Source organism: Tiliqua scincoides, chromosome 10 (assembly GCF_035046505.1).
Source record: "Tiliqua scincoides isolate rTilSci1 chromosome 10, rTilSci1.hap2, whole genome shotgun sequence".
Taxonomy (NCBI): domain Eukaryota; kingdom Metazoa; phylum Chordata; class Lepidosauria; order Squamata; family Scincidae; genus Tiliqua; species Tiliqua scincoides.
Genome location: NC_089830.1, coordinates 16,148,681 through 16,174,690, shown reverse-complemented (window position 1 = coordinate 16,174,690; position 26,010 = coordinate 16,148,681). Strand labels below are relative to the sequence as shown.

Here is a 26,010-nt window from a genome sequence, read left to right as displayed (position 1 = left end):
TAATTAGTTGGTGGTTCTGCCCATTACACCTCACAGCCCTTCCCGCTTCCCCCGCATTCTGCAACCCAGAGCTAGCGGGTTGCCGCTCTGCCCTCACAGCCACCGAGAACGACTGCTCCGCGGGCCGTTCTGCCCTTCCCCATCTCTATGGGCAAAACTGGAGGAGGCCTCCTTGCCCACGTGACCCCGCCCACCCCGGACTGAGGCACTCCCTGTGACGTCATCGACTCCCTCCTCCCGCTCTTCTCCGGCTCTTCTTCCCACAACACACAACCCGCCCGCTCGCCCTCCCCACTTGAGTGACGTCTCTGGAGAACCAATGCGCCTTCAGGCACTGCTGGAGAGCCCGCCTCTGCCCGTTGAGCGGCGTCGCCCTGAGCCAATAGTGTCGTCGCGTGGCGGGCGGGCGGGCAGGTGGGGACAGGGGCGGGGCCGCTGCGGCGGGTTGGGCGAAGGCCGCGCCTGTCAGTAAGGGCTGCGGGGATGGCGGCGCTCTACGCCTGCACCAAGTGCCACCAGCGCTTTCCCTTCGAGGCGCTCAGCCAAGGCCAGCAGCTCTGCAAGGTCAGGGCCGCGGGGGAGGAGGCGCTGGGGGCGGGGCCACAGTGGAAAGGGGCGGGGCCGTGGCGGTTGAGACCGGGAGCTGTGAGCCAACCCTCCCTCCTCCTCCCACCTCTCCTCAGGTGACCTGAGTTCAGGCAAGCCTCTTCCCCCCTCCAGACAAGCAGGAGAATCATACTGGCCTACCTTGCAGGGCTGTTGTTGTTTAGCCTGCTTGGAGTCAGAACATTTCTTTACCCAGAATGTAATTAGCCTGTGGAACTCCTTGCCACAGGATGGTCTAGCCTGGGTGCCTTGAAAAGGGAACTGGAGGAAAAGTGCATCACAGGTTACAAGCTGTGATGGGCATGTGCATGTAATTAGCCTGTGGAACTCCTTGCCACAGGATTGAGTGATGGCATCTGGCCTGGGCGCCTTGAAAAGGGGATTGGACAGATTGAGAGAGGAAGTCTGTGGAACTCCTTGCCACAGGGTGTGGTGATGGTATCTGACCTGGCTGCCTTTAAAAAAAGATTGGACAGACTGATGGAGGAAAAGACCATCACAGGTTTACACTCCATGATGGGTACGTGCAACCTTGTTGTTGGCCTACTTGTAGTTACAACAGACAAAAGAAAACATTTCTTTACCCAGCGTGTCATTAATCTGTGGAACTCCTTGCCACAGGATGTGGTGATGGAGTTTGACTTAAATGCCTTTAAAAGGGAATGGGACAGATTTTTGGAGGAAAACTCCATCACGGGTTGCAGCCATGATGGGTATGTGCAGCCTGAGATTGCTTGGTTGCTCATCATGGGGGCCAGGTGGGAATTTTTTTCTCTCATCCGAATTGGCTGTGGATGGCGGTTTTTTCACCTACCCCAGATTGGCAAGGGAGGGACTGTGTGTTCAGTAGGTTTTGTGTCTTAAAAGTTGATCTTTTTTGTTTTATAAAGTGGCCCAAGTTAAGCCCAAGCTTCAGTCTGGTGTCTTCGTTGGGGGGTGCAAGTGTACATAGAATGCCAGATGCAGGGGAGTGGCAGCAAGACACATGTCTCTTGTTGTCTTGGATCCAGTAGGGCTCTTCTTATTTTTATGTTCTTATGTGCCAGCCTCTGCACCTCCCACTCCTCGGATAGGAGGAGGAAGTGTGGAGAGGAGAGCAGAGTGGGGGGATGGAGTGTCGGGGGCTCTAGCCCACCACTCTGTTCTCCTCTGCACTTCCCTTACTTTGCCAATCCAGGGTATGGGAGCAGCAGCAGCAGCAGTGGAGGTGAGTGGATGGATAGAGTTGAGTATCCCCTGCCAAACTGCAGGGGAGATGAAGAGATGACCGCCTCAGTTGGCCTCGTGAATGGACCGGTCTTGCTCAGAGAATGACACCAGCCCAAGATGAGTTTCTTGACCTAGTACGGGTTTAAATCCAGGCATCCTCCATCTGGGTCCATTTCTATCCTGTACCCCATACTGGATATCTGGACCTGGCTTCTTTTGCTCTCCTTCCCCCCCCCCCATATTAGGAGGGTAGGAGATGCTGCAAAGAGAAAGACAGAGGATGGAAGGAGATAGATAAATGGAAGAAATTTGGCTGTAAGTTTCCTGCCTGTGGTCCTGTGCAGGAGAAACTGAACTCAGTGGGGCTTACTTCTGAGTAAACATGGGTAGGATCAGGTTGTGGACTGTGGAAGAATGTAAGTGTGAGTTGCTGCATAGGAGGGTGATTGGAAATTAGGTAAGCAGATGTTTCTTGGCTTCCTCTGTGTGTTCTCAAGACAACTTAAAATGGGCCAGTGGTTTCCTTAGCACATTTTTTGTTTGTCCAGCTTGAGTGAATTCGGTTGCCCCTATAATTTGTCTGTGCACACATGTGTCAGACACAACACTTTCTAAGTGGGGGAGAAACGTGTGGTGATGAGCATGGATTGTGTGAATCAAGACGATCACCAGCTATGCATGGGGAATATAGGGGACCATGAGCTTGACTATGAATCCTTTTGAAAATATAGTTGTACACTAGAGAGAATCTGTGGTGTCTCCTTCTGGATATCTCATATCTGGATATCTCATATCCTTATGAGATATCCACAGCTATCCAGATATGAGATACGAAGTGTCCTGCTAGGTCAGGCCAGAGGCCCATCTAGTCCAGCTTCCTGTATCTCACAGCAGCCCACCAGATGCCTCCAGGAGCACGCAAGACACCAAGTTACCTGTATCCTATTGCTATTCCCTTGCTTCTTGCATTCAGAAATAGCCTAGTGTACTTCCAAAGCCAGGCTGGTAACCTGTGGTGCACTTTTCCTCCAATCTCTAACACCAGCACGATATATGGGTGAACCCTGAAGGATGCTTATTATGACTGAGGTGTGTAAGCCATGAGCTGCAGATGATTCCTTCTATAACTCTGTCTGTAGAATGCCAGAGCTAAACAGTCCAGTCTCTGCTCTATGAAACCAGAGTGAAATGCTGTATTCTTTGCTTTTGTGGCTTCCAGTTCAACTGGGATTCCACATTACATCTTCATCTTTATTAGGAAGTATCTCTCTCTCTCTCTCTCTCTCTCTCTCTCTCTTATCCTCCTTCTTAGTATCCCTTTCCTTGAGATTATGGGATATTAGTGATGACTAAATATTTTTTCCTTTTCATTGAAATCTAGACATACAAAAAAAATCTATTCTTTTTCAGGAATGTCGGATTGCACACCCCATTGTTAAATGCACTTACTGTCGAACTGAATTCCAGCAAGAGAGGTAAATGTTTGGGGCCGGATAAGCACTGGACTGTGTAAGCACTGGACTGTGGGGGGGGGGGCGGGGAGATTGAACAGCCTTCTTTAATATGAGCTAAGCAGCTGCCTTGAATTGTTCTTGTTTCCAAAACAAGGGCCTCTTGTTTAGCTCTTTGTATTTATTCTATGTGTGCCTTTGCTTGTCAGGACTCCAAAACACTTAAGAACTAGTTTTAGCTATAAGTGTGGTGTGCTACCTTGCCAGGGTGATTCACAGCCCAATCCTATCCACACTTTCCTGGGAGTAAGCCCCATTGACTTTAATGAGACTTACTTCTGAGTAGACATGCATAGGATTGGGCTGTCAGTCAGGACTTGGGAGTTATTGCGAAGTCAGTGACACATAAACTTAGTTGAGGTTAGTTTGTTAACTAGCTAGTATGTTAACTTGGCAGTCCTGCTGAAACTCATAGAGCCTGTGTCCAAGGAAGTGTCCTTAGTTTACAGTCCTTTATACACTTTCTTGGGAGTTCTACTTCTAGATATAACTCCATAGGATTATGGTCTTAGAATTGCAGCATTGGTCAGATTCATAAGCGGCATAAATGCTGTCAGTTCAGCTCCACCACACCACTCAGGACTCCTGCACAGCTGTAGGTAAATAAAAAAGCCCCCTCCCGTCCCCAACAGTGGAACGATCCTGAGGATTGCATTGCTGCCTTTCTCCACCGCTTAAGTGGCCAGAGGCAGGGTTTCTCAGGCTGGAGCATCATGACAGTTTGAGAACCTAGAGCGAATTTTCCTGCTTCAAGCAGGGAGTTGAGCTAGATGGCCTGGAAGGTCCTTTCCAACTATATGATTCTGTGCCTTTAAGTCCTGTGCTGTTTACTCAGAAGTGTGTCCCATTGTATTCAGTGGGACTTACTCCCCCGTAAGTGTGCATTGGATTGTACCATTAGTAATGTCAAAATGGTTGTGTCTTTGTTTTGTGATATTTTGTCTCAGTGAGAAGTGATCCACCAGATATCAGCCCTTTGTGAATGTTAGCACCGCCAGTGATGTCAGAGTACATAAAATTAATTTAAAAATAGATTTTAAAAGTACATAAAAATGAGCTGCAGAAACACATAAAATTAATCAAACTTGTAGCGATCACTAAACTTGTATCACCAAACTTATGGTGGTAATTGCTTAGGATGGGGACCTAATTCAGTGATAAAGCTCATGCATTGTAGGCAGAAGTTCCCAAGTTCTATCCTTAGCCGTCTCTTTGGGAGAGAGAGAATTCCTGCCTGCAACCTTGGAGGGCTGCCAGTCAGTGCTGGCAATACTGAACTAGGTCAACCAATGACCTGACTCAGCAGGATGCAGATCCCTGAGTTGCTCTGATGCAAATGCAGTGGAAATGTTTGCTCCTAAATTGTGATGAGTTGAACCAGTCCCTTTCATTTCAGCAGGGTTCTGTGGGAGGCATTTCAGTGCATTTCAGCCTGCAATAATTTTGGTGGAATTTAATTTCATTTTTTATTTATATCTTACACATTTTCTGTAACTTGTTCAATTAAAATATTCCAGAAATTGAGCCCAGATTACACAGCAATCATAACAGAGTCTGTACATCAGGGGTGTCAAATATAAGGCCCAGAGGCCGGATGTGACCTGCAGAAGCTTTTCATCTGGCCCTCGAGTTCTCAGCTGCTGAGCCATGCTGAGGTGTCACTGCTGAAAGGGTGGCCCACATGATAATTGGCCTCTCCCTTATCTTGAAATATGGTCAAGATTTGTGTATTTTTTCTTCTGTCATTTGCAGATAATGAGTTCCTATAGAGTGCTTATTTCTGGTTTTGACCTGTTTAATAACATTACTTCCTGCCTAATGACATCACTTCTGGCCCTCAGCAGGCATCTTGAATGCTGTCCGGCCCACTGTATGAAATGAATTTGACACCCCTGCTTTACATGGTATATAATTGGTATATAACTCATAAAAGCCACAGAGTTGTATCTCTTTTAACTCATGAAAGCCGTTCTGTCAATGCAAACTATTTCACATCTCATTTCCTTCCTTTTTGCACGTTTAATTATCTTTCTTGTTCTATTAGCAAAACCAACACGATATGCAAGAAGTGTGCTCAGAACGTGAAACTTTATGGGACGGTAGGTGCTGACATATTCTCCCTCTCTGATCTGAAAATGTATAATTTAATTCCTGTAGGGCAGGGCTTTTCAAACTGGGGCGTCACAATGCCCCAGCCTGAGGGCCCTGGCCTCTGCCCCCTTAAGGGGCATCAGCAGGGAGGAGGCAGCAACATGGTCCCAGGTTTATGCTGCTCAGGGAGCTGCAGGGGCTCGGCTGGACTTACCAGAGCCTCCTGCAGCCTCCCGTGGGTGCCGGGAGCCCTGCGTGAGTGTCTGCAGGGCTCCCCAAAGCTTAAGAAGTGAAAGTGGAGCGATTGCGCTCCACTTCCGGTTTTGTGGAGGAAGAGCACGATCACTCCACTTTCACTTCTTAAGCTTCGGGGAGCCCTGCAGATGCTCATGCAGGGCTCCCGGCACCCACGGGAGGCTGCAGGAGGCTCTGGTAAGTACAGCCAAGCCCCTGCAGCCCCCTGAGCAACTCAGTCCTGGGGATCGCATTGCTGCCTTCCCCCTGCAGGGACTTAGAGCAGCTCAAACTCTCCCAGAGAGTTTGAAATCTGCTGCTGTAGTGGCTTAACAAAGGGATGGGTAGAAGGTAGATTCTCAAAATCTCATTTCTGTTGGACAGTCTCGCTTGCTTCTTGCTAAAGTGTTGGATTAGGTGGGTGTTGATTGATCTAATCCAACAAGATTTGTTGTTCTTAGGCAAGATTGCCCTTTCATTAACACTTGTATGTACTTGTTTTGTCTGTTTAAAACGAGTGGTGGTGGACAGTCAGCATTTTAGATGTTGTGGGAGTTCTGTGTTCCTAGGTGACCACATAAGACTATAATCAGACTAGCGCTGATTAAACATTATTTTACATGAATAAGGGCGCAATCCTAACCCACTTTCCAGCACCGCCATAAGGGCAATGCAGCTCTGAGGTAAGAGAACAAACATTCCCTTACTTTGGCCTCCATGAGTGCCACCCAGCTGCAGGATGCAGCACATACCCCATTGGCACAGCTATACCAGTGCTGGAAAGTTGGTTAGAATTTGGGTTTAGGGGCCCAATCCCATCCAGCTTTTCAGCTCCGATGTAGCGCTGCCAACAGGGCATGCACTGAATCCTTCAGTGAGGAGGGGGGTAGTCATGGAGGCCTCCTTAAGCTAAGCAAACATTTGTTCCCTTGTCTCTGGGCTGCATTGATGTTGGAAAGATGGATCGGATTGGACCCTCAGTCAAGGAAAATGATGCCACTAGCTTGGACAGGAAATCCTCAGGCTGCAATCCTATCACACACTTACCTGGGAATAAGTTCCATTGAAGTAAGTGGAACTTATTTCTGAGCAGAAATGCCTAGGCTTGCACTATTACTTGGGTTGAATACATGCAACATTCCGAAATAACTCAGCCAGCTTACTTGAGAAAAGTCAGAGAAAACACCATTGGGAACATCTGAACAGATGAAGACAAATGCATATAGAATTAAAATTCACTCCCGATCTCTCCCTCTCTCCCTTTAAAGCCCAAACCATGCCAGTACTGCAACATAATTGCTGCATTTATTGGCAACAAGTGCCAGCGTTGTACAAACTCGGAGAAGAAATACGGGCCGCCACATTCGTGTGAGCAGTGCAAGCAGCAATGTGCCTTTGACAGGAAAGATGACAGGAAAAAAGTGAGTAGCTGTGTCCATTCAGCATGGCATGTGAAGAAGCCCAGACACTCTGAGCATCAAAAGATCATTGAACACATTGGATTTTTAAAAGATGCTGTACAGATGTACTCATCTGGGAGTATTGGCCAACCCTAGCTCTTTGTTAAATGGTGTCATGACAGCCACAAGAGGTGTGTGCCTTGAGGGATAAAACCCTAGTCTGGCTAGATAGGGAAGGACTTGGGTGCCCAGTTGCTTTCTCAGCAATAGGGACTGAGGGGTCTACCTCATTGTTCAGGCAGTATGTTTTGTTGCAAGTGGTCATTCCCACCACCTCCCTCTGGGAGTGTCTCAACCCCATCTGTGGCTCCCTCGAAGTGGACCACCTGCATCCCAACCTGTCTTGGAGCTTGGCCAAGGCCTGACACCACCTCTGGCTCAGGAGCTGCCTTTCTCTCTCCTTCCACCTTTGGAGGAAAGGCTTAAATCCCTTTCCTAGTGTGCATTGGGACATACCATGTCCAGAAGGTGCTGTTCCACTTCCAAGCCAGCTGGACTCTGAAGCTATAAAGGCACACCTAACTCCATCGGCTTCCTCCCCAATTCTGATTCCTACCTATGAACTGTTGCCTCCTGCATAGGTGAGAGTGGGAAAACTGTAGCATACTTTGCTTAAACTGAACGTTGTCTTGAGAAATTCGCTCTTTCAGAAGAGCCCTTTCTCGGTTCAAGCCGAGCTGATGGGCTTTGCTTTCATAGCACATTTTTGATCATATCTTTGTTGTTGTTGTTGTTGCTGCCTTTGCTTTCTGGTTTCTCAGGTGGATGGGAAACTGCTGTGTTGGCTTTGCACACTGTCCTATAAAAGAGTGTTGCAGAAGACCAAAGAACAGCGTAAGCACCTGAGCACCTCTTCCCGGACAAGCTTACAAGAGAAGGAACAGTATGGTCGGCTTAGCAGCAGCAGCAGCCACTACAACAGGTAGTTCGCTCATACTAGGCCTGTTCCAATGTTGTTCCCTAGCAGTTCACTCCTTTTATTCCCTGCTTGTCCCCATAAGATATGAAGACAGGATGATCCCGCCCATAGTGGTAATATGGGCTCAGCTTTTCTGGCCAAATTAATGTGGTAATCAATCCATTCCTCTTTCACTGGCCTGTCAAATTGTGTGTATAAGTATGTGCTACTTCTCCTCACTTTTGCTCCTAAAAGGCTATACCTACCTGACCCTAAATAGAATGCCATTCCAAACATCAAATCTACTGTCTGTTTTTGTTTTGCCTTTCAAATGGCTGCATTGTTCTTGGCTCAAATAGTGGTTTGGCACTTTCATGCAGCGATTTTCAACCACTGTGCCATGGCACACTGGTGTGCCGCGAGTGGTCCACAGGTGTGCCACAGGAATTTGAGGGAAGGTCATTTATTAATCGGGCCAATAGGGATGTGAGGCCCCCACTGGCAGCATGTTGTGCCTTGGCAATTATCAAAAACCTGATGGTGTGCCTTGACAATTTTAGTGCCTTGTCAGTGTGCCGTGAGATGAAAAAGGTTGAAAATTACTGCTTTAATGTCTCTTCAAATTGTCTGTGCTTAAAAAATCTGCTCTGTAAGGTGATGGTGAGTGACTTTGTAACTGACACAAGGATTGACAAATCAGAACTGTGCCGATCTGATGTTGCTGCAAACCAGAAAAACAGCTCCCTCCCCAGGAAGGGGAAGAGGGTTTGTGCCTCAAACATGGTGGGTGTGCTTTTGCAGTGGTCTATATGAACCCTCCAAGTTATTTTTTGACGGTGAGAGCTCTCTGTGTTGGAGTGTTTTAGTGTGGTATTGGTTCAATAAGATGTGTTAATCTTGCAGCTTGGTTGTTCTTTCAAGGGAGTGAACTGTAGGACAGCATATATAGGCTGTGTTCATTTTTTGGCTAGAAAATAGCCAGAAGTGACATCACTAGTATGCATGCATCTAGCGTGATTCATTAAAAAGCAGGAGTCAAAAAAAACCAGAACTTTTCCATGTTCAAAGCTGGAAAATATGTAAATGTATTATGCAAATATTATTTGAGTATCAGCCCAATCCTGACCTGCGCTGGTGTAGGCAGGCCAACTGTCCTGCCCCATATCCAGCACAGGTTAGGAGGTGGCTATAGTGCAACTCAGAGTAAGGGAACTTTGGAATATCCCAGCCACTTCAATGGGGCTACTTGGATCTACACCAGCTAAATCACTGGCACAGATCCCAGTGGCTTGCTGTAATGCCGGGCTGCTCTGGGGGAGGGGGATTAGGATCTGACCTAAATGCTAGAGGCTGGTCCCACCTCCCAGTCTGGCTCACCTTACCCATTTCTCATGCAGCTATCTTCTTGAGGAGAAGTGTCAGCATGGGCTGGGGAACTTCAGACTTCTTCCTTGAGACACGATGCTCTAACACTGTCGTAGATGCACCTTATGTTTGTAGGAGAGAGCTTTTCGGTAACCAAAGACCAGAGACAGAACTTCTAAGACAATTGCCAGTCTGTTACTGCCCTTCCCCCTGATATTTTTTCACCATTCCAGAATTCTGTTTGTCAGAATGTGCGCATACTGACATCGTGGCAGGCATAGCTCTTCTGTGTCTAAGGCCAGCTCCCAAACCTTGACACCATCCTGGCTCTCAATATGTATTGTCCTGTGCTTTTAAAGTGCTCACTGTTGTCTCTTCCATCCCAGTTAACAGAACCCAAAACTTTGGAATGTAATAAAGAGCCTGCACATCTATTTGTATTGATTAAGTGCTGGGTCCACTTCTGAGTTCTTTCTTGAGTTCGTCAGCTTTCTATACAGTGTGTAGCAATAGATCATTTGCAAGGCCTTTTAAAGTGGGGCTTCTAAAGGACATCTCACTTTTGCTTCTCTTTTAACCCCTGCTAACTGGTTAAGAGGCACTTGTTCAAGTGGGTGCTCCTCTTTTATTTAGCAGGGGGAGAGTAACTGGCCCACCTCACCCCAGCAGTGTCTTTTCTAGTGGCCGTCTGCTGGTGTTGCATCTTTTTAGATTGTGAGCCCTTTTGGGACAGGGAGCCATTAGATATTTGATTTTCTCTGTAAACCACTTTGTGAACTTTTTGTTGAAAAGCGGTATATAAATACTGTTGTTGTTGTTGTTTTAAGAAAGGCTTCCTAACCAGCAAAGAACCCTTGTCTCAAGGATTACGCAGCACTGATTGGGACAAGAGAGTAATCCAGAACGCTGGCCCGGAACTGCCGAGCATCCGCCATCTCACCTGTGCCTTTGTTTCTTCCTTTTGCAGCCAGAAAACACTGTCCACCTCTTCTATTCAGAATGAAATCCCAAAGAAGAAGCCCAAGTTTGATGCCATATCGGCTAACGGGGACAGGTGAGCCTGTTACATTTAGAAAGTGCAGGTGGGAGGCTTGATCTGTCTTCACTGAATTCAGTGCAAGTCACAGTGCTTAGCAGCTCAAAAGGAAATCTCCTCTTGCAGGCCCCAATTTGCCATTTCAGGGGAAACCTTTGACCATAGGTGTATTTATTTAGTTGTACAATGTGGTTTTTGATTCCAGGCTATAGTCTTAGATTAGTCAGTCCAGAATAGAAATGGATAAGGGGAGGGGGGGAAGTTATTGTTAAACAGCATACAAAAATCCCTTTTTATTTTTCCCTTGTTCAGAGAAAAGGAAAGAAGCAGCCATCTCTGAAGGCGGTAGCCTGTGTTCTACAACTGCTTTCAGCAGTTTTTCACCACCACCACCCCATTACTTTCAGAGGGCTGTAGCAAGTGACATAGCATAATAGCGTCTCCTGGCACTTATCAAGAAAGAGTGAGGGGGATGTAGTTAGGCTTGACACTCTTGATGTGCATATTTTCACTCCTCCCTTTCCTCTCTAATTCTCAGCGTTCCTTCCTCTCCCGAGATGCTTTGCCCCCCTATCCAGAGTGCCCCGTCCGTGTTGGTGCAGTGGGCTGCTTCCCAACAGAGTCTCGGTGCCCATGATTGTCCTGTTTCTCAAGGCACTGACATCCTGAAGTGAGATCACCTATCATTTTCTCCCCCTGTTTCCTTCCCAACCCTGGGATTTGTCTCATTTATGGAAACAAATCCATGCTGATGGATTTCCTCCAGAAGGTCATTGGGCCAGGTTGTAGGCCAGAACTTCAAAACTGTGTCTTAATTCATTGGTAACTGCTTGTTAGCCTTCACTTGACTCTGTTTTATTTTCATGTTACAACTTTTCTGTCGCTTTGTCATTGTCTGTGAGTGCTGAACTTCAGAAATGCCACAGCATGTCCATTTATGGAGGCCATGTACCTTGGATTGCCAGGTGCTGGGGAGTCCACCAAGAGGGAAGGTCATCACCTTCATGTTCAGTTTGTGGGTCACCAGTTTGTGGGTGCCCAAAGGCATCTGCCTGGCAGCTGCAAGAAGCGGAATATGGGACTTTATGAACCTTGGTCCAACCCAGTAAGGCAGTTCTTACAGTAGGCAGCTTTATGGAATTGTCAAGGGTTACATTGGGGCAAATACTGCAGAGTCTTTGAATTGACCTTTTCAAAAGTTGGACACTCTGTAAAAAGCAGCTAGAACACTGGTTCCCAACCTGTGGTCTGTGAACTACAGGTGGTCCGAGAGACCCTGAGAAGTGGTATGCAAGGTTCCAGGAAATTTAAAAAACATTAAAAGTTTTGGATGTAGTTCTGGCCAGTCTGTTCTCCACCCTCTCTGGTAGTCCATGGGGGAGTGCTCGCTTGGGAGGTGCTTTGTCACAGACCACCAGAGAGGGCAGAGAACGGACTGCCCACAGCCGTAGCCAGAACAAAAGCCCCAACCCACCAATCTTCTCTATAAATAATAAATCTAATAAGTCTTCTCAAATTGTTACAAATTTAATTGTATTTTTTGTGTGCAGGGGGATGCGGGTTGCATGTGGTCCTTGACGATTCCAGTTTTTGCCTCCCTGGTCAACGGGCTCCTAAAGGTTGGGAACCACTGAACTAGAGGATAAAATGTCCCTCTGTGCTATTGAGACATGCAGGATTCTCCCTGAAAACTTGAATGTATTCTCATCCCCTCTATTCTTCCCTTCCCCTTCCACCATCAAAGCTTCTGTCTTTCCTTGCCTGCACTGCTCCCAATGTGGTGCCCAGGCACTATGGACTGGGTTAAATCTTGGTTGTGACATTTCTCATTCACAGCATCTGAAGTAGCAGGGAGGGCATCAAGTCTAACATATTAAAAATAAAGCACACATTGAAATGAATGGGGACCCACCTGAAATTGGCTTGTGACGCACCTTGTGGGACATGACCCACAGTTTCAGAAACACTGTTGTAACTATTTGTGTCCTGCCTCCAAGGTAGTTGACTATAAATGATAAAACTAGCCTAGAAAATTCTATCCTGTTGTGACCGCCAGCCAGCCATGCTGCAAAATGTTACCAGAAGTTGCACTGGCTTCTTGTAAATGCTCAGCAGTTGCACTGAGTTGGCCGTGGCTCCCCATTAGGTCTACAATTCTATCCTTTGTGTAGGGTGGTGGGATTTTCGTGAGGATTTCATGGCTCCCCTGGCTGATTTCCACAGCTCCCTGGGGAGCCATGGCTCACAGTTTGGGAACCATTGCACTGAGAGCATTAGACAGAAGTTGGGTTTGGGGGGGAGGGAGAAGGGAGAATTGTTACAGATACATAGAAGTTGTATAATTCAAAGATGGCTATATAAGTTGTTCAGCATGTGAGCAGGACTGTGTTTTTGCCTGGCAGCAGAAGTATGCTGTGAAATTATGAAGGAATTGACAGGCCTCACTGATTTATTGTTTGCGCAGTTCTTTTTTCCCCCTCCTCCTCATACAATAAAACAAGGCGCCCAGAAAAACTGGAATAATGTTGCAAGTTCATTACTATTGACAGATTGTTCCATTCTAGTGGTGGAGGCAGAATCTAAAAATGTTGATGTCAATCTATATTAAACAGCAGGCACAGAAAAAGAAAAAATAAAACCTTGTCCAGCAGCATGAGTCCTGGCCTTCAGTTGCCTTTGATTCTCCCCTTAATCCAGTCCCTCTTACAAACACAACAGCTTAAAAATGAGTACTTGTGAAGGATTGCCAGTCAGTGCTTGGTCTGTCCAGTGCAGGAGGTTCAGATATCTCACCTCCTCGACTTCCCACTGCTATGACTTTCCAACGTTAAAATTCCTTGTGAAAAACAGACTCCTTGGCACTGATGTTCCATTTCTCAGTGACATCGCATTTTGTTTTAAAATATTTTTATCCTGCCTTTCTTAAAAATTTCAAGTCATTAAAAATGCCTTGAAAATTACAGTCTTAAAAGCACATTTTAACAATCAAATCTGTTCCAACAATTACAGCAACTGAAACAGACATACCAATACCAGCAAAGTTAAACATAAACTAGAAATGCATGCTTTAAAAAAATAACATTTAATTTTCCCCCAACACTCTTCCCCCCCAACACTCAACTGTCAGCAAGTTGCCCCCTTTCAGCCTTGCCACCCCCATCTGCAGTGTGGGGCGCTACTTTACAGGGCTTTTGTTAGAATTTCTGAGTATACGTGAGTTGCTCTGAGCACTTGAAATGCACCATATAGTGTTTAGTCAGAGCTCAGAGGTGACGAGGATGTAGTGCTGCAGATGGTTTTGGGTTCAGACTTCTGCCAAAATCCTGTCTGAGGCTGAAAGTACATACAGTGAGAGCATCCCAGCTTGCTTAAACCCAGGTAGTGCTATATGAAGAGTTTGAACCAGGCTATTATCAAGTTTGCCTGGAGGGATTGATCTTAAAGGGGGGGGAAGGGGAACTGAACCTTCTTTTGTAGTTTGTTGCCAGATCTTTCTCCCCCATGCCCCCGATCCAATACTGGAAATGAACCCAAATGAGTAAAAAGTGCCTAGGAAAAAAGGACTGTGAGAGGAGAACAATTAAGTTCTTTCACACACCCCTTTTACTGTGAAGATCTGCCTCATTCCTACTTGATAGGGGGTAGATCTGGGTCAGTGGCATAGCTAAGGAGGACAGGGGGTACATTGCTCCAGGTACCATGTCTTGAGGGGGTGCCAACCCACACCCCCAATGGTGAATCCCAAAGCAGGCAGGTCACTCATGGCCTCCTGGATACCTCTGAAAGGTATTTCCAGTTTTCAGAGGCCTTCTTAGACCTGGGGGATGTATGGGGATGCCAAAAATACATGTGCCCCTGGGTTCCAGAGGTCCTAGCTTTGCCATTGCTCTGGATTAGAGACAAAACTCGTCTGCCTCCCTTCCTTCTGTTTCCTTCCCTCCTGGGTTTAAGCAATCCTTCCCTCATAGGAAGCTACCTCTGGCTGAGTTAGGCCATTGGTCTACCTAGCTCAACACTGTAAACACTGACCGGCAGCAGCTCCCTTGAGTTCCAGGCTGGGGTCTTTCCTTCCCTAAGTGGAGATACTGCCACCAGGGATTAAACCCAAGACCTTATTTGTGCCAAGCAGCCGCTCTTCCCAGAGAGTTCTAGCCCCATTCTTTAAGGCAGTGGTGTAGCTAGAGGAGATGCAAAGCCCAGATATAAATTTATTTTTTGCCCACTTTCCTTGGAAATGAGTTCAAGTGACTGGATCAGTCTCTTGCAATTTTGGTTCACTGCCACTAGAGGGTAGGCAAATACCAGATGGAAACACACCAAGATAGTCATTTAATTAAAAGAGTTCTGATTGATGGAGAAGCTGGCTGGAATTAGAGTTCTGAGTTCTCCAGCCAGACCTGCAAGGCTCATGCCACAGCTGTAGCAAGCTTTATTTTAGCTGGTAGAGCAGGAAATGTCTCAAACTCTGCACAAAGGCAAGCTTAGGACTTGATTTAAAGAGAATAGTCAACAAAGAATGCTAGCTGTTGTCTAGCGTTGTATATTCTTGCAGAGTCCCACAGGTGCTTGTTTTTCAAAACTTGTTGGCCTTGTGTGGAGTAGTCAAACAGCATGTTATGTTTTCCTTTCCTTCCAGTGGTTCATAGGGTACTGAAGTCAGTTTTGTGATATTTTTTTTCTTTGTAATGCAGCACTGTTAATCATGCCTGCTTATTTCCAAATCAGCCACCTAAGAGCTAAGATGTATCCCTTAAATGTTCATTTAAACATTTGAATCCTGCATGCAACATGAAGAAACTCTGTGATCAGCACATAAATCCTAGGAACCTGAGGAAGAGAGCAAGGCTGCATGCTATAAAACTCTTGAGTCCCCGTCCCCCCCATCTTTTGAGGATATCCTGGTAGCTATAATTCTGTAAGGTGTTGGGATCCCTAATGAAGAATTATCAGTATGCTCACTGATAGCTGACCCAAGACCTCCTGAGGTGGTGTGCCAAATGCTGCCTTCCCTTACCTTAGACGTGACCTGTTTATATTCCCCTGGAAATATTTCCCTAGGAAGAGGGGGATTGAGCAGGAGAGGAGTGTGATGTGCTAGGGTGTTGGCATTCCTCAGCCCTCCACACTCCCTCTTCATTAGGACAATGGTTCCCAACCTGGAGTATGTGTAACCCCCAGGGATACACACCAGGACCTTTGGGGTACTCAAAAAAGTATTGAATTATGTCAAGAAAGGGCATAGTGCCCCAGAATGCCTTGCAGGACCATCAAGACAGGAAGGAAGACAGCTAGCTCACTGCAAAAGTCCCACCAACTACTAGTTTTTGGTTATCAATTAATGTATTATCAGATATGAATCGGTGGTTGAAAACCAGCACAGTAAAAAAGCTGAAACATAACGTGGAAAGTGATCAGTTACCAAGAATTTTTCAGGACACATCTTTGGTGTTTTGCACACTTTTGCACACTTTGGTGCAAAACAGTGAAAAGACACAGGGTCCGATCCTATTCAACTTTCCAACACCAGTGCAGCCACAATGCAGGCCTGAGATAAAGGAACAAACGTTCCCATACCTTAAGGAGACCTCTGTGACTGCCTTCCCACCACAGGATTCAGTGCACACCCCATAGGCACAGCAGCACTGGCACTGAAAAACTGGCCCATAGTGTTCAGTTTTTCAGACAGGTAAGAAGAGGCAGGCATGGGTTTTCATATATAGGAGGTGAGGGGTGTCATAAGTGCCAGTGCGTAGTGTGTGGGGAAGTATTATCCAGTGGCTGCATGAAACCTTTACTCTTGCAGCATTTGCAAATGAAACATGCCAGCTATACAAACCGGGATATGGAGGTAATGGAGAAATACAGGAGTAAGCTGAATGCAATTCCAGGTTTAAGACTGTATCTTACCTCAGTTGAACCTGATTTCCAAAAACTGTGTACCTCCAAACAAGCTTAAGGATCATACTGAGCATTTGCGGTGTATAAAAGATTTATTAAAAAAAAATATTCCATTGCTTTTTAATTCCATTATTGGCCCACTTATTTACCTTTACAACATATAAATGTGAAATAACAGTTTGCTAATAGGAGGGGTACAATTTATGGAAATGGGCTGCCCAGGGGTATGCAAGTGAAAAAAGATTGGGAACCGCTGCCTTAGGACACAACCCATAATGTTGCAGACACATTAGATATCAGGCTAAGCTTTCCATTGCACTGGCCAACAAAGGGGTGGAATCTTCCATGTTAAAGTTTTAAAAAGGAAGGAAAGGCTGAACAAAAAGGTGGTTGGAGTGAACTTCTTTTCAGTCCATATGTTGATTGCATCACATGGCCCATCTCAGTGAGTGGCCGCGGCTGGCCAATCCCTGAGTTGCTTGCCTGGCCTGTGGCTTTGAGGAACTGGGTTGTCTTCTCCGTGTCTTACCCTCCACATGTGACTTTCCTCCATAGGAACCAGGGGGAATAAGGGTGTATGATGAGCCGGCTCTTCTTGTCTCTCATAGTTTTTCTCCAGACCTTGCCTTGGACTCTCCGGGCACTGACCACTTTGTCATCATAGCCCAGCTGAAGGAGGAAGTGGCCACCCTCAAGAAAATGCTGCACCAGAAAGATCAGTTGATACTGGAGAAGGAGAAGAAGGTGATTGCATTTGATCTTGGATATGCATACCTCACCTTTTCTCACAAAGCAAACCCAGGGCATTGCATTGTTCGGGATTGAATGAGGTGCATGCAGTAAAATCGCAATAGTCGAAACAGAATGCAGTCTGAAAAAGTGATTTAGCTCTTGTTCGCTTGTTCTTTTTCATTTTATACATTTCTGTTTTGTGCCCTGAGAGGGAGGAGGGCTGGGAACCTTACTGTGACCCCTCCCAGGATAGACCCACCTGAGCCATGCTCCCCTTTTGCCCTGTGTTGCCTGCTCACCAGTGGAAGACAGTGTGTGGGGCCAGAGGTGACAGACACAGAGTTCAGCTTGGTCTTGAGGGCCATCCCTTGAGAGATCCTTGCTCTGCCTCAGTGGGGGTTGAACTTAAGAGGGCTAGTCCTTACCTTGAATAAAACAGAATGTAGTTGAAGCTGTGACTCTGCAAGGCTGAGTCTGAGCAGTGAGGCCTGTGTGATGCCTTCACTTCTTTAATCTTGGTCCTTTCTGCTGTTACTCCTTTATCATCTTTTGTCATGATCACACCTGAGCCTTTTCGTTCCCTCCAATGTTTCCTTTCTACCCTGTCTCATTTACCATGTGACCTTGATTCCAGTGTGCTGTGGAATCTCCCTGCTGCTCTTGCTTTGCTGCCTGGCTTATCCTGATTTTGCCTCTGGGACTGTACCATACACACCCAGTGCAACAGGCAAAGGGGAGGAGGGTGAACAGCAGGACTGGCTTGTGAGACTATGGATATGCGCCAGTTCAGTTGTTTTCCAAGCACTTAAGCAATTTATTTTAAATTTTAATTTAAATAAATAATTTTAATTTTAATTTAAATAAAGCACTTAAGCAATTTATTTTAAATTTTAGTTTAAAAAAGGGGATTGGACAAGTTTCTGGAGGAAAAATCCATTATGGGGTACAAGCCATGATGTGCATGCGCAACCTCCTGATTTTAGAAATGGGTTATGTCAGAATGCCAGATGCAAGGGAGGGCACCAGGATGAGGTCTCTTGTTATCTGGTGTGCTCCCTGGGGCATTTGGTGGGCCGCTGTGAGATATAGGAAGCTGGACTAGATGGGCCTATGGCCTGATCCAGTGGGGCTGTTCTTATGTTCTTAACTACAATTCCCAGGAAGCCTTGCAGGTCTCTTGTTATCTGGTGCGCTCCCTGGGGCATTTGGTGGGCAGCTGTTTGATACACGAAGCTGGACTAGATGGGCCTATGGCCTGAGCCAGTGGGGCTGTTCTTATGTTCTTAACTACAATTCCCAGGAGGCCTTGCAGGTCTCTTATTATCGGGTGTGCTCCCTGGGGCATTTGGTGGGCCGCTGTAAGATACAGGAAGCTGGACTAGATGGGCCTATGGCCTGATCCAGTGGGGCTGTTCTTATGTTCTTAACTACAATTCCCAGGAAGCCTTGCAAGCCTCTTGTTATCTGGTGTGCTCCCTGGGGCATTTGGTGGGCCGCTGTGAGATACAGGAAGCTGGACTAGATGGGCCTATGGCCTGATCCAGTGGGGCTGTTCTTATGTTCTTATGTTATTTATAAAGTCAGATTTTGCTTGCTCAGATATGTTTTAGCTGTAAGACTTCACTGGATGCTCCCTGCACTCCTATCAATTTTTACACGCAGTGCCTTTGGGAGTTGCTGTTGTAGAAAGATGGATGGAAGCAGACTGACCAGTCAAGCTACTTGGCCAGTTGGAGCTGGGCTCTTGCTTTAGTTTTGCAAGCTAGCCATCAATGGGTGACACACTTTGTCATGTGTATTCCCAGGGACGGGAGCTGTCCCTGGCTTAGCATGCCAGATTTCTGCAAGGATGCTTTGTATTGTGTGTGGCATTTATTCATAGCAAAAGAATTCAAACTGCATTGTTGTCTTCTGGGCCACAGCATGTTCGCTTGTTCCTTTGTTCTGCAGATTACGGAACTCAAGGCTGACCTGCAGTACCAGGAATCCCAGATGAGGGTTAAAATGAACCAAATGGAGAAGACTCACAAAGAAGTCACAGAACAATTACAGGTAACTGTACATCACTTGGTCCACAGATGAACATTCACAATTCACTGGACACTGTGGGACTGGCTTAATTATATATCTGGACTTTCAAAAGGCGTTTGACACGGTCCCTCACCAAAGGCTACTGAAAAAACTCCACAGTCAGGGAATTAGAGGACAGGTCCTCTCGTGGATTGAGAACTGGTTGGAGGCCAGGAAGCAGAGAGTGGGTGTCGATGGGCAATTTTCACAATGGAGAGAGGTGAAAAGCGGTGTGCCCCAAGGATCTGTCCTGGGACCAGTGCTTTTCAACCTCTTCATAAATGACCTGGAGACAGGGTTGAGCAGTGAAGTGGCTAAGTTTGCAGACGACACCAAACTTTTCCGAGTGGTAAAGACCAGAAGTGATTGTGAGGAGCTCCAGAAGGATCTCTCCAGACTGGCAGAATGGGCAGCAAAATGGCAGATGCGCTTCAATGTCAGTAAGTGTAAAGTCATGCACATTGGGGCAAAAAATCAAAACTTTAGATATAGGCTGATGGGTTCTGAGCTGTCTGTGACAGATCAGGAGAGAGATCTTGGGGTGGTGGTGGACAGGTCGATGAAAGTGTCGACCCAATGTGCGGCGGCAGTGAAGAAGGCCAATTCTATGCTTGGGATCATTAGGAAGGGTATGGAGAACAAAACGGTTAGTATTATAATGCCGTTGTACAAATCAATGGTAAGGCCACACCTGGAGTATTGTGTCCAGTTCTGGTCGCCGCATCTCAAAAAAGACATAGTGGAAATGGAAAAGGTGCAAAAGAGAGCGACTAAGATGATTACGGGGCTGGGGCACCTTCCTTATGAGGAAAGGCTACGGCGTTTGGGCCTCTTCAGCCTAGAAAAGAGACGCTTGAGGGGGGACATGATTGAGACATACAAAATTATGCAGGGGATGGACAGAGTGGATAGGGAGATGCTCTTTACACTCTCACATAATACCAGAACCAGGGGGCATCCACTAAAATTGAGTGTTGGGCGGGTTAGGACAGACAAAAGAAAATATTTCATTACTCAGCGCGTGGTCGGTCTGTGGAACTCCTTGCCACAGGATGTGGTGCTGGCGTCTAGCCTAGACGCCTTTAAAAGGGGATTGGACGAGTTTCTGGAGGAAAAATCCATTATGGGGTACAAGCCATGATGTGTATGCGCAACCTCCTGATTTTAGGAATGGGTTAAGTCAGAATGCCAGATGTAGGGGAGAGCACCAGGATGAGGTCTCTTGTTATCTGGTGTGCTCCCTGGGGCATTTGGTGGGCCGCTGTGAGATACAGGAAGCTGGACTAGATGGGCCTATGGCCTGATCCAGTGGGGCTGTTCTTATGTTCTTATGTAATGTTGCTTCTGCTAATGTTCTCCCCTGTTATATAGCCCCCTACATTGTCTCATTTGTATGTGCTGGTTCTGCATACATTTGGACTCCTCCCCTCCATCTTCATGATTTCTAATCTCCCATTTCTTATCCCCTGAACTGCAGCGTAGAATTCCTTTAATTCCAAATTTACTGATTTTTTTTATTTTTGGTGACAAATAGACATTAATAAAGAAATTCAAACTTATTGCCTGTCAATCCCAGCCTAGAAAAATATCATTGCAGCCCAGGGAGTGTGACTTGAATCTTATCTGATTCCTGTTTTTAATGTCTGTCTGTCCAGAGCCTTATGGTGTTCTTGTTAAATAGACAAAGAAATGTTTGCTGTAGTTCATTTCCGAAATGTATACTCTATAACGCAGTATGCTACCATACAGGCTCAGCACAGATCCTTGTAGCCCTTGTCATTTTGTGAGGTTCATGTGTCTGGTTCTGCAGTGGTACAAAGGCTGCAGAAAGTCAGGCCAGGAACCTGAGGTTAAAATGAATTTATCTTGCTTCCTTTCCCCTCAGTGAATAACTTCAGTGGATGCCCTTGAATATTCAAGTCAAGGGCCGACCATTTTCCAGAGAGCCCAGGGTTGTGTTTCACAGTCATACTTTGGTTAGTGATCCTCTTAACAGCCTTGCTACAACATTTGCACCACTGGTAGTTTCCACACACTTCACAGGCAGCCTCACACAGTAGATGTTGCAGCAGTCTGCTCTGAAAGTAAACAAGGTGTGTGAGATTGATCTCTGCCCCAGGTTCCAAAATTTGTTCCTGCTTCTTTCCATTCAGTTAGGACAGTCTACCTCTCATCATGTTTGCTTCCAAAATGCCCGTCTTCAGCACATCCAGTCTCTCCGATGTTTATTCCCCCCTCCCTTTTAGCCCATGTCGGAATCTCACCCAAGCACAAGGATCTGTGCAGGTGGGCTTTTAGATCACAAGGAATACTGGATCAAAGAGTGTGTACATTTCTCTGAAACATTCTGTATTGCTCCTTGATGGAGTTGGGATACCAGACTTGGTCCCAGTGGGGATGTGGTAGATCAAATTGCTTCCGATTCTGGCTGTATATTAGCCGCATTTCGGCGACCAGTGGGAGATAAAAACATTCAGAATGTAGGATTGAGCATAAGACTTGGCCTCCTGATAATATTCACTTTCATTGTGGTTATTTTTAAGCAAATTCTAGCCGTCATGGTTGTAAAAGATCCATTTGAAACGTGTGTGCAGTGTCTGCTGAGATCTCAAGAGGTAGAGGGAGGATTTCATGGCATTCCTCTAACCAGCAGCAAAATTGGAATAAATCATGCAAAGTAATAAAGATTTGCAAAACTAATGTAGATATAAATACATATATACAGATTGGAGAATTTTCTAGATGCAGAAATTTCTTTTGGTAATTTATTTAAGGCATCCAGCCTTGCTTGGATTCCTTCTTCTCCAGATCTAGAATTCTGCCTCACTTTCATCACTTCTTGAGTTGCAACAGTACAGTGCAGTGGCATAGCTAGAGGGGGTGCAAAGCACTGAGCTTTGCACGGAGCCTCACTGCAGCATGCAAGCGGCTTCTCCCCCTCCCCTTCATAGCCATTCTGGTGATGGGAGCAAAATGAATGCCTGGAATTGCTCTGAAGGGGAGGGCAGAGGCCACTCGCATGCTGCAGTGAGGCTCCCTGTAAAACGCACCAGTGCTTTGCACCATCTAGCTGCTCCACTGCTCCAGTGCATCAGAAAAGTGCATGTCTTTCTCTGTTTTTCAACAGGCTAAGAACAGAGAACTCCTGAAACAAGCTGCAGCTTTATCCAAGGGCAAAAAGCCAGAGAAGTCTGGAGCCATAACCTCCCCTTAAGCTCAACATGGGAACTCCTCCCACACTAAGGAGTATTTGTTTTGTTTTTGTTTTTGCTGGAAACCCACACTGGTTCTATCGGAATCTCCCAGAATCTCATTTTGATTTGTTAATGCTGTGGAAACAGTGAAACACCCTGTTTGTGGCCATTTGGTGGTATCCTTGAGATGTGGGTGTTTACCCAGGTCTCCTGTCCTATAACGATGAAGGTGATTGGGTGGCAGGCCTTGCAGCACCCACCTTGTTCCAGGCCCCTGAGCAAGCACTGTCAGCCCAGAGATTTCCTTATTGAGTTTTATCATTACTGCCATCCAGTTTGCAAAAGAGCAAGAGTGATGTTGGAATCGGTTCCCCCTCCCCAGCTTCTGTCACGTCCTCTTTTCCTAGACTTATACAGGCTGAAGCCTATTTTACTGTTCTCTTTGCGTTTTAAAAAAAAAGGAAATAATTAACTCTGCGGTTGGTATTTGGAGCCTGTTTCTCTTAGGTGTGCAGAGTTTGAGACAGTGGTAGTTCTTTGAAAAATATATATACGTACAGTATATATCTTAAAAAGTGAAAGATTCCTCTGTAGTTCTGGAAGATTAAGGGTTTTTTGTCAGAATAACTGGGAACACAAATATGGAGGGAAGGAGATGTACTAATTTAGGTTTTCCTTATTCTGCTTTTTATCATGTTAATGATATTGCTGCTTTTTGAGTTTTTACTTTTCCTTTTTTGGGCAACCATTGGGAGGCCTCAGGGTTCTATCTATTAATAAGATTTGGCTTCTTTTTCTCCTCCTCTCTATAGTGTGCGTGGGGGGGGAACCTTTCACTATATCAAATGTAAGGTGAGGCCACTCTCAACGAATGTGGTGATACCTCAGTAATTCAAAGGTACAGCTATGCAGAGTTTTTAGGGAGCAAACCAGAGGACAGCTGTCCTGTCTTCAGTTCACTTGTAGCAGTACAAAAGGACACTAGGGACACTTCTAGGAAAGGAGATGGACGTTCTCTGAAACGGCTGCAACTTTATTGGAGAAGGAGGCTTTCGAGAGTTCCAGTAAGGTCAACAGGGAAACTAAACTCCTGACCCTTATCCTAATGAGTGGAAAGATGAGATGAACCCTGTGGCTGTTTGAGGCCTGCCCTCAGGGTACCTCTTGCAGGACAGCTGAGAACTCGGCAAGTAGGTCTCCAGCACAGTTGCCCCTCTTTGTGAAGCTCCGTCTGAAGAGCGAGCTCAGGAGAAAGAGACCCTGCTGTGGACACAAGTGCTTAATAACACAGCAATCTAAGTTGAGAAGTTCAGTCTTTTTATAAGATAAGGGTCTTCTACGGCAGATGAGTTTTTATGTACGTACATATAAGGATGAGTTTCTTCAATAGCACTTTGAAGACCTACAAGCCTTGAACTTGAGAAAAAGACAATTGAAATGAGTATTTTGCCATGGGTTATTTATTTATTTTTGTTATTTTGCTCTGTTTTTAAATTTTTACTTTTTAAACACTAGGCATGTTAAGAAATTGTTGCACCAGAAGCAATGCGACAACAGAAAATTTTTTTTATACTTAAAATGTGTTTAGGAAAAACTGATCAAGGGAAACTTTGAAAAGAAGGTGGGATCAGCATCCTCTGACTACGAAAAAAATAAGAAAATTCTTTCTGTAAATATCTTTGTGAGAATTGGATCATGCATTTAAGTGGGAGATTTATGGTCACACTTTTTTTTCTTTCTATGTTTGTTACATTGGCAATCTTTAAGAGATGCCTCAATTTGTACAAAACAAACATTTTAAACAAAGTGTTTTTCGGGGAGGGACAGAATCTTTCAGTGGTTTTATGTTTTAATATTTTGTCTATGCCTTTCTTGGTTGTCAGCAAAGAGAATCCATTTCCCCCTCCCCCTTTGGCTTGGACTTGATCAGGTACAGGCCAGCGGTGTGAAGCACAAAGAGCTTTTGGTGCTACTGTGGAATTTGATGTACGTAGATGATTAAACAGTATTTTCTGTAATGAAGGTTTCTTGACTGATGCTGTTTCCTTTGCTCTCATCACAACACTTTAGCCATTTTAAAGAATTACATCTGCTTGCTTGGACGTTTGCCCCGTGGCTACCAAAGGGACTTGCCCCAATCATTTTGCCATGTGAGAATGTTTCATGAGAGAAACTGGCTGAGAGCATCACTTCTACAAAAAATGGGGCTGAATGGCTTGTTTTCACATAATTATTGAGTTGAAGGGGCCCTTGCAGACCACCTAGCCCAGGTCCCTGGCAGATGCAAGAAATCCAGAGCTCAAGCATCTCCAGCAGATGACTGACTGTTCAGCCCCTGCTAGAGGAGCTCCAGCAATGGAGAACCCACCACTATCCTCGGTCATTAATTCCTTTGCAAAACTGTTCTTACCATTACCTAACTGAAGCCCATTAAGGGCCCCATCCTATGCGCAGCACTGCGAACGCTCCTTGCCCCCACCGCCGGCTCTACGCATCATAAAAGTGCCAATAAAGCACTCTGGTTCATACGTTGAGAGCACTGAGGTTAGCGCTGGTTGGCGCTGGGAGGACCCATCACTGAAGTGTGGGGCAGTGAATACCCCACCAGGCAGCAGGGGGGCTTTTGGGGTGGGGGAGGGTGGGCTGGAGGAATGGGGGAGGGGAGGGGGTGGAGTTGGCAGTAGAGGCTACTGCTGAATCCTATGTTCGCTCCCGAGTTGCAGAGTCCTAAATGGATTTCCTCGGTTCTGCGCAGCTTCTAGGAGACCCACTGGGGCTGCTGCAGTTCTACACTGGTTAAGGGTTTCCATACCCCAAGGAGACTCCAGCAGCTGCGCTGCCCTCACAGGATATAGCAGTGGCCATTTTGGCACTGCCGTTCCTTGCAGCGGCCCCAGGGCATAGGATTGGGCTCTAAATGTAATCTTCCCCCCTGGGGAGTTGAGAACAAGTCTTTGCCCCTTTCTGAGTGATGGGCTTCCAGATATTGGGACAGCTCTATTTGAAGAGTGATGTCCTTCTTACAGCCCAATCCTAAGGAACTCTCCAAAGGTGATGCAGCTATGACAATGGGGCACACATTGCATTCTTGGGAGGGGACGACAATCATGGTGGCCTCCTCAAGGTAAGGGGCGTTTGTTCCATTACCTTGGGGCTGCATTGCAGCTGCATCACTGCTGGAAAGTTGGTTATGACTGGGCTTTGCTAAACATACCCAGTCCCTTCAACCCTTCCTCACTTGTTTTCCAGCCCCTTGGAATACCTCATTGTCCTCATCTGAACTTGAGCAGAATGACAAGTCCCATGTTGTCTCGAAACATCATCAGGGAGCCGTGGAAGGTGATATGGGTTGGCAGCAGGATATAACACATAGCTGAGGCTTCATTTGAAGGGCTGATTCAGCTGTATATGGCTTTTTAACTTGGTTCTTCCTCAAAATTCAAAGAATATCACCTAAAACATCACAACATCATGAGAAAGCTTTTGAGTTCTCCAGAATGCCTCTGGGTAGATGGGTAAGCAAAGTTGGGCATGATGGAAAAGCCCCCAAAGTCTGCAGCTTGTCACTGTCTTAAAATGGCACATAGGAGGATGATTTAGGCCACCCTCATTAGCCTAGTCTCTGCTAGGTGCAAATTAAATTGCACATTAAATGACATTAAATTGCAGGACAAAGGGTTATCAGTTCTATTTTCCTTTGATTGTG

At 46.0% G+C, this 26,010-nt stretch overlaps 1 protein-coding gene across 2 annotated transcripts; it reads left to right on the top strand.

The window, feature by feature from the left end:
- Window positions 1-454: 454 nt before the first annotated feature.
- FAM76A (family with sequence similarity 76 member A) lies at window positions 455-24,326 on the top strand. Of its 2 annotated transcripts, XM_066638905.1 has the most exons (10): window positions 455-564; window positions 3,226-3,290; window positions 5,371-5,425; window positions 6,920-7,072; window positions 7,873-8,033; window positions 10,342-10,428; window positions 10,949-11,080; window positions 16,917-17,052; window positions 18,991-19,092; window positions 22,238-24,326. In XM_066638905.1, exons 1-10 carry the CDS (start codon window positions 484-486, stop codon window positions 22,322-22,324), a joined length of 1,059 nt encoding a protein of 352 aa, XP_066495002.1. In that variant the 5' UTR covers window positions 455-483; the 3' UTR covers window positions 22,325-24,326. The 2 variants fall into 2 exon arrangements, with proteins under 2 accessions (XP_066495002.1, XP_066495003.1); XM_066638906.1 differs by lacking the exon at window positions 10,949-11,080.
- Window positions 24,327-26,010: the final 1,684 nt, after the last annotated feature.

Coding starts and splice junctions, on each gene's coding strand:
- FAM76A (XM_066638905.1), top strand. CDS start 484: ATGGCGGCGCTCTACGCCTGCACCAAGTGCCACCAGCGCTTTCCCTTC. Junction 17,053..18,990: donor TACTGGAGAAGGAGAAGAAG/GTGATTGCATTT, acceptor TTTGTTCTGCAG/ATTACGGAACTCAAGGCTGA. Junction 19,093..22,237: donor AAGTCACAGAACAATTACAG/GTAACTGTACAT, acceptor GTTTTTCAACAG/GCTAAGAACAGAGAACTCCT.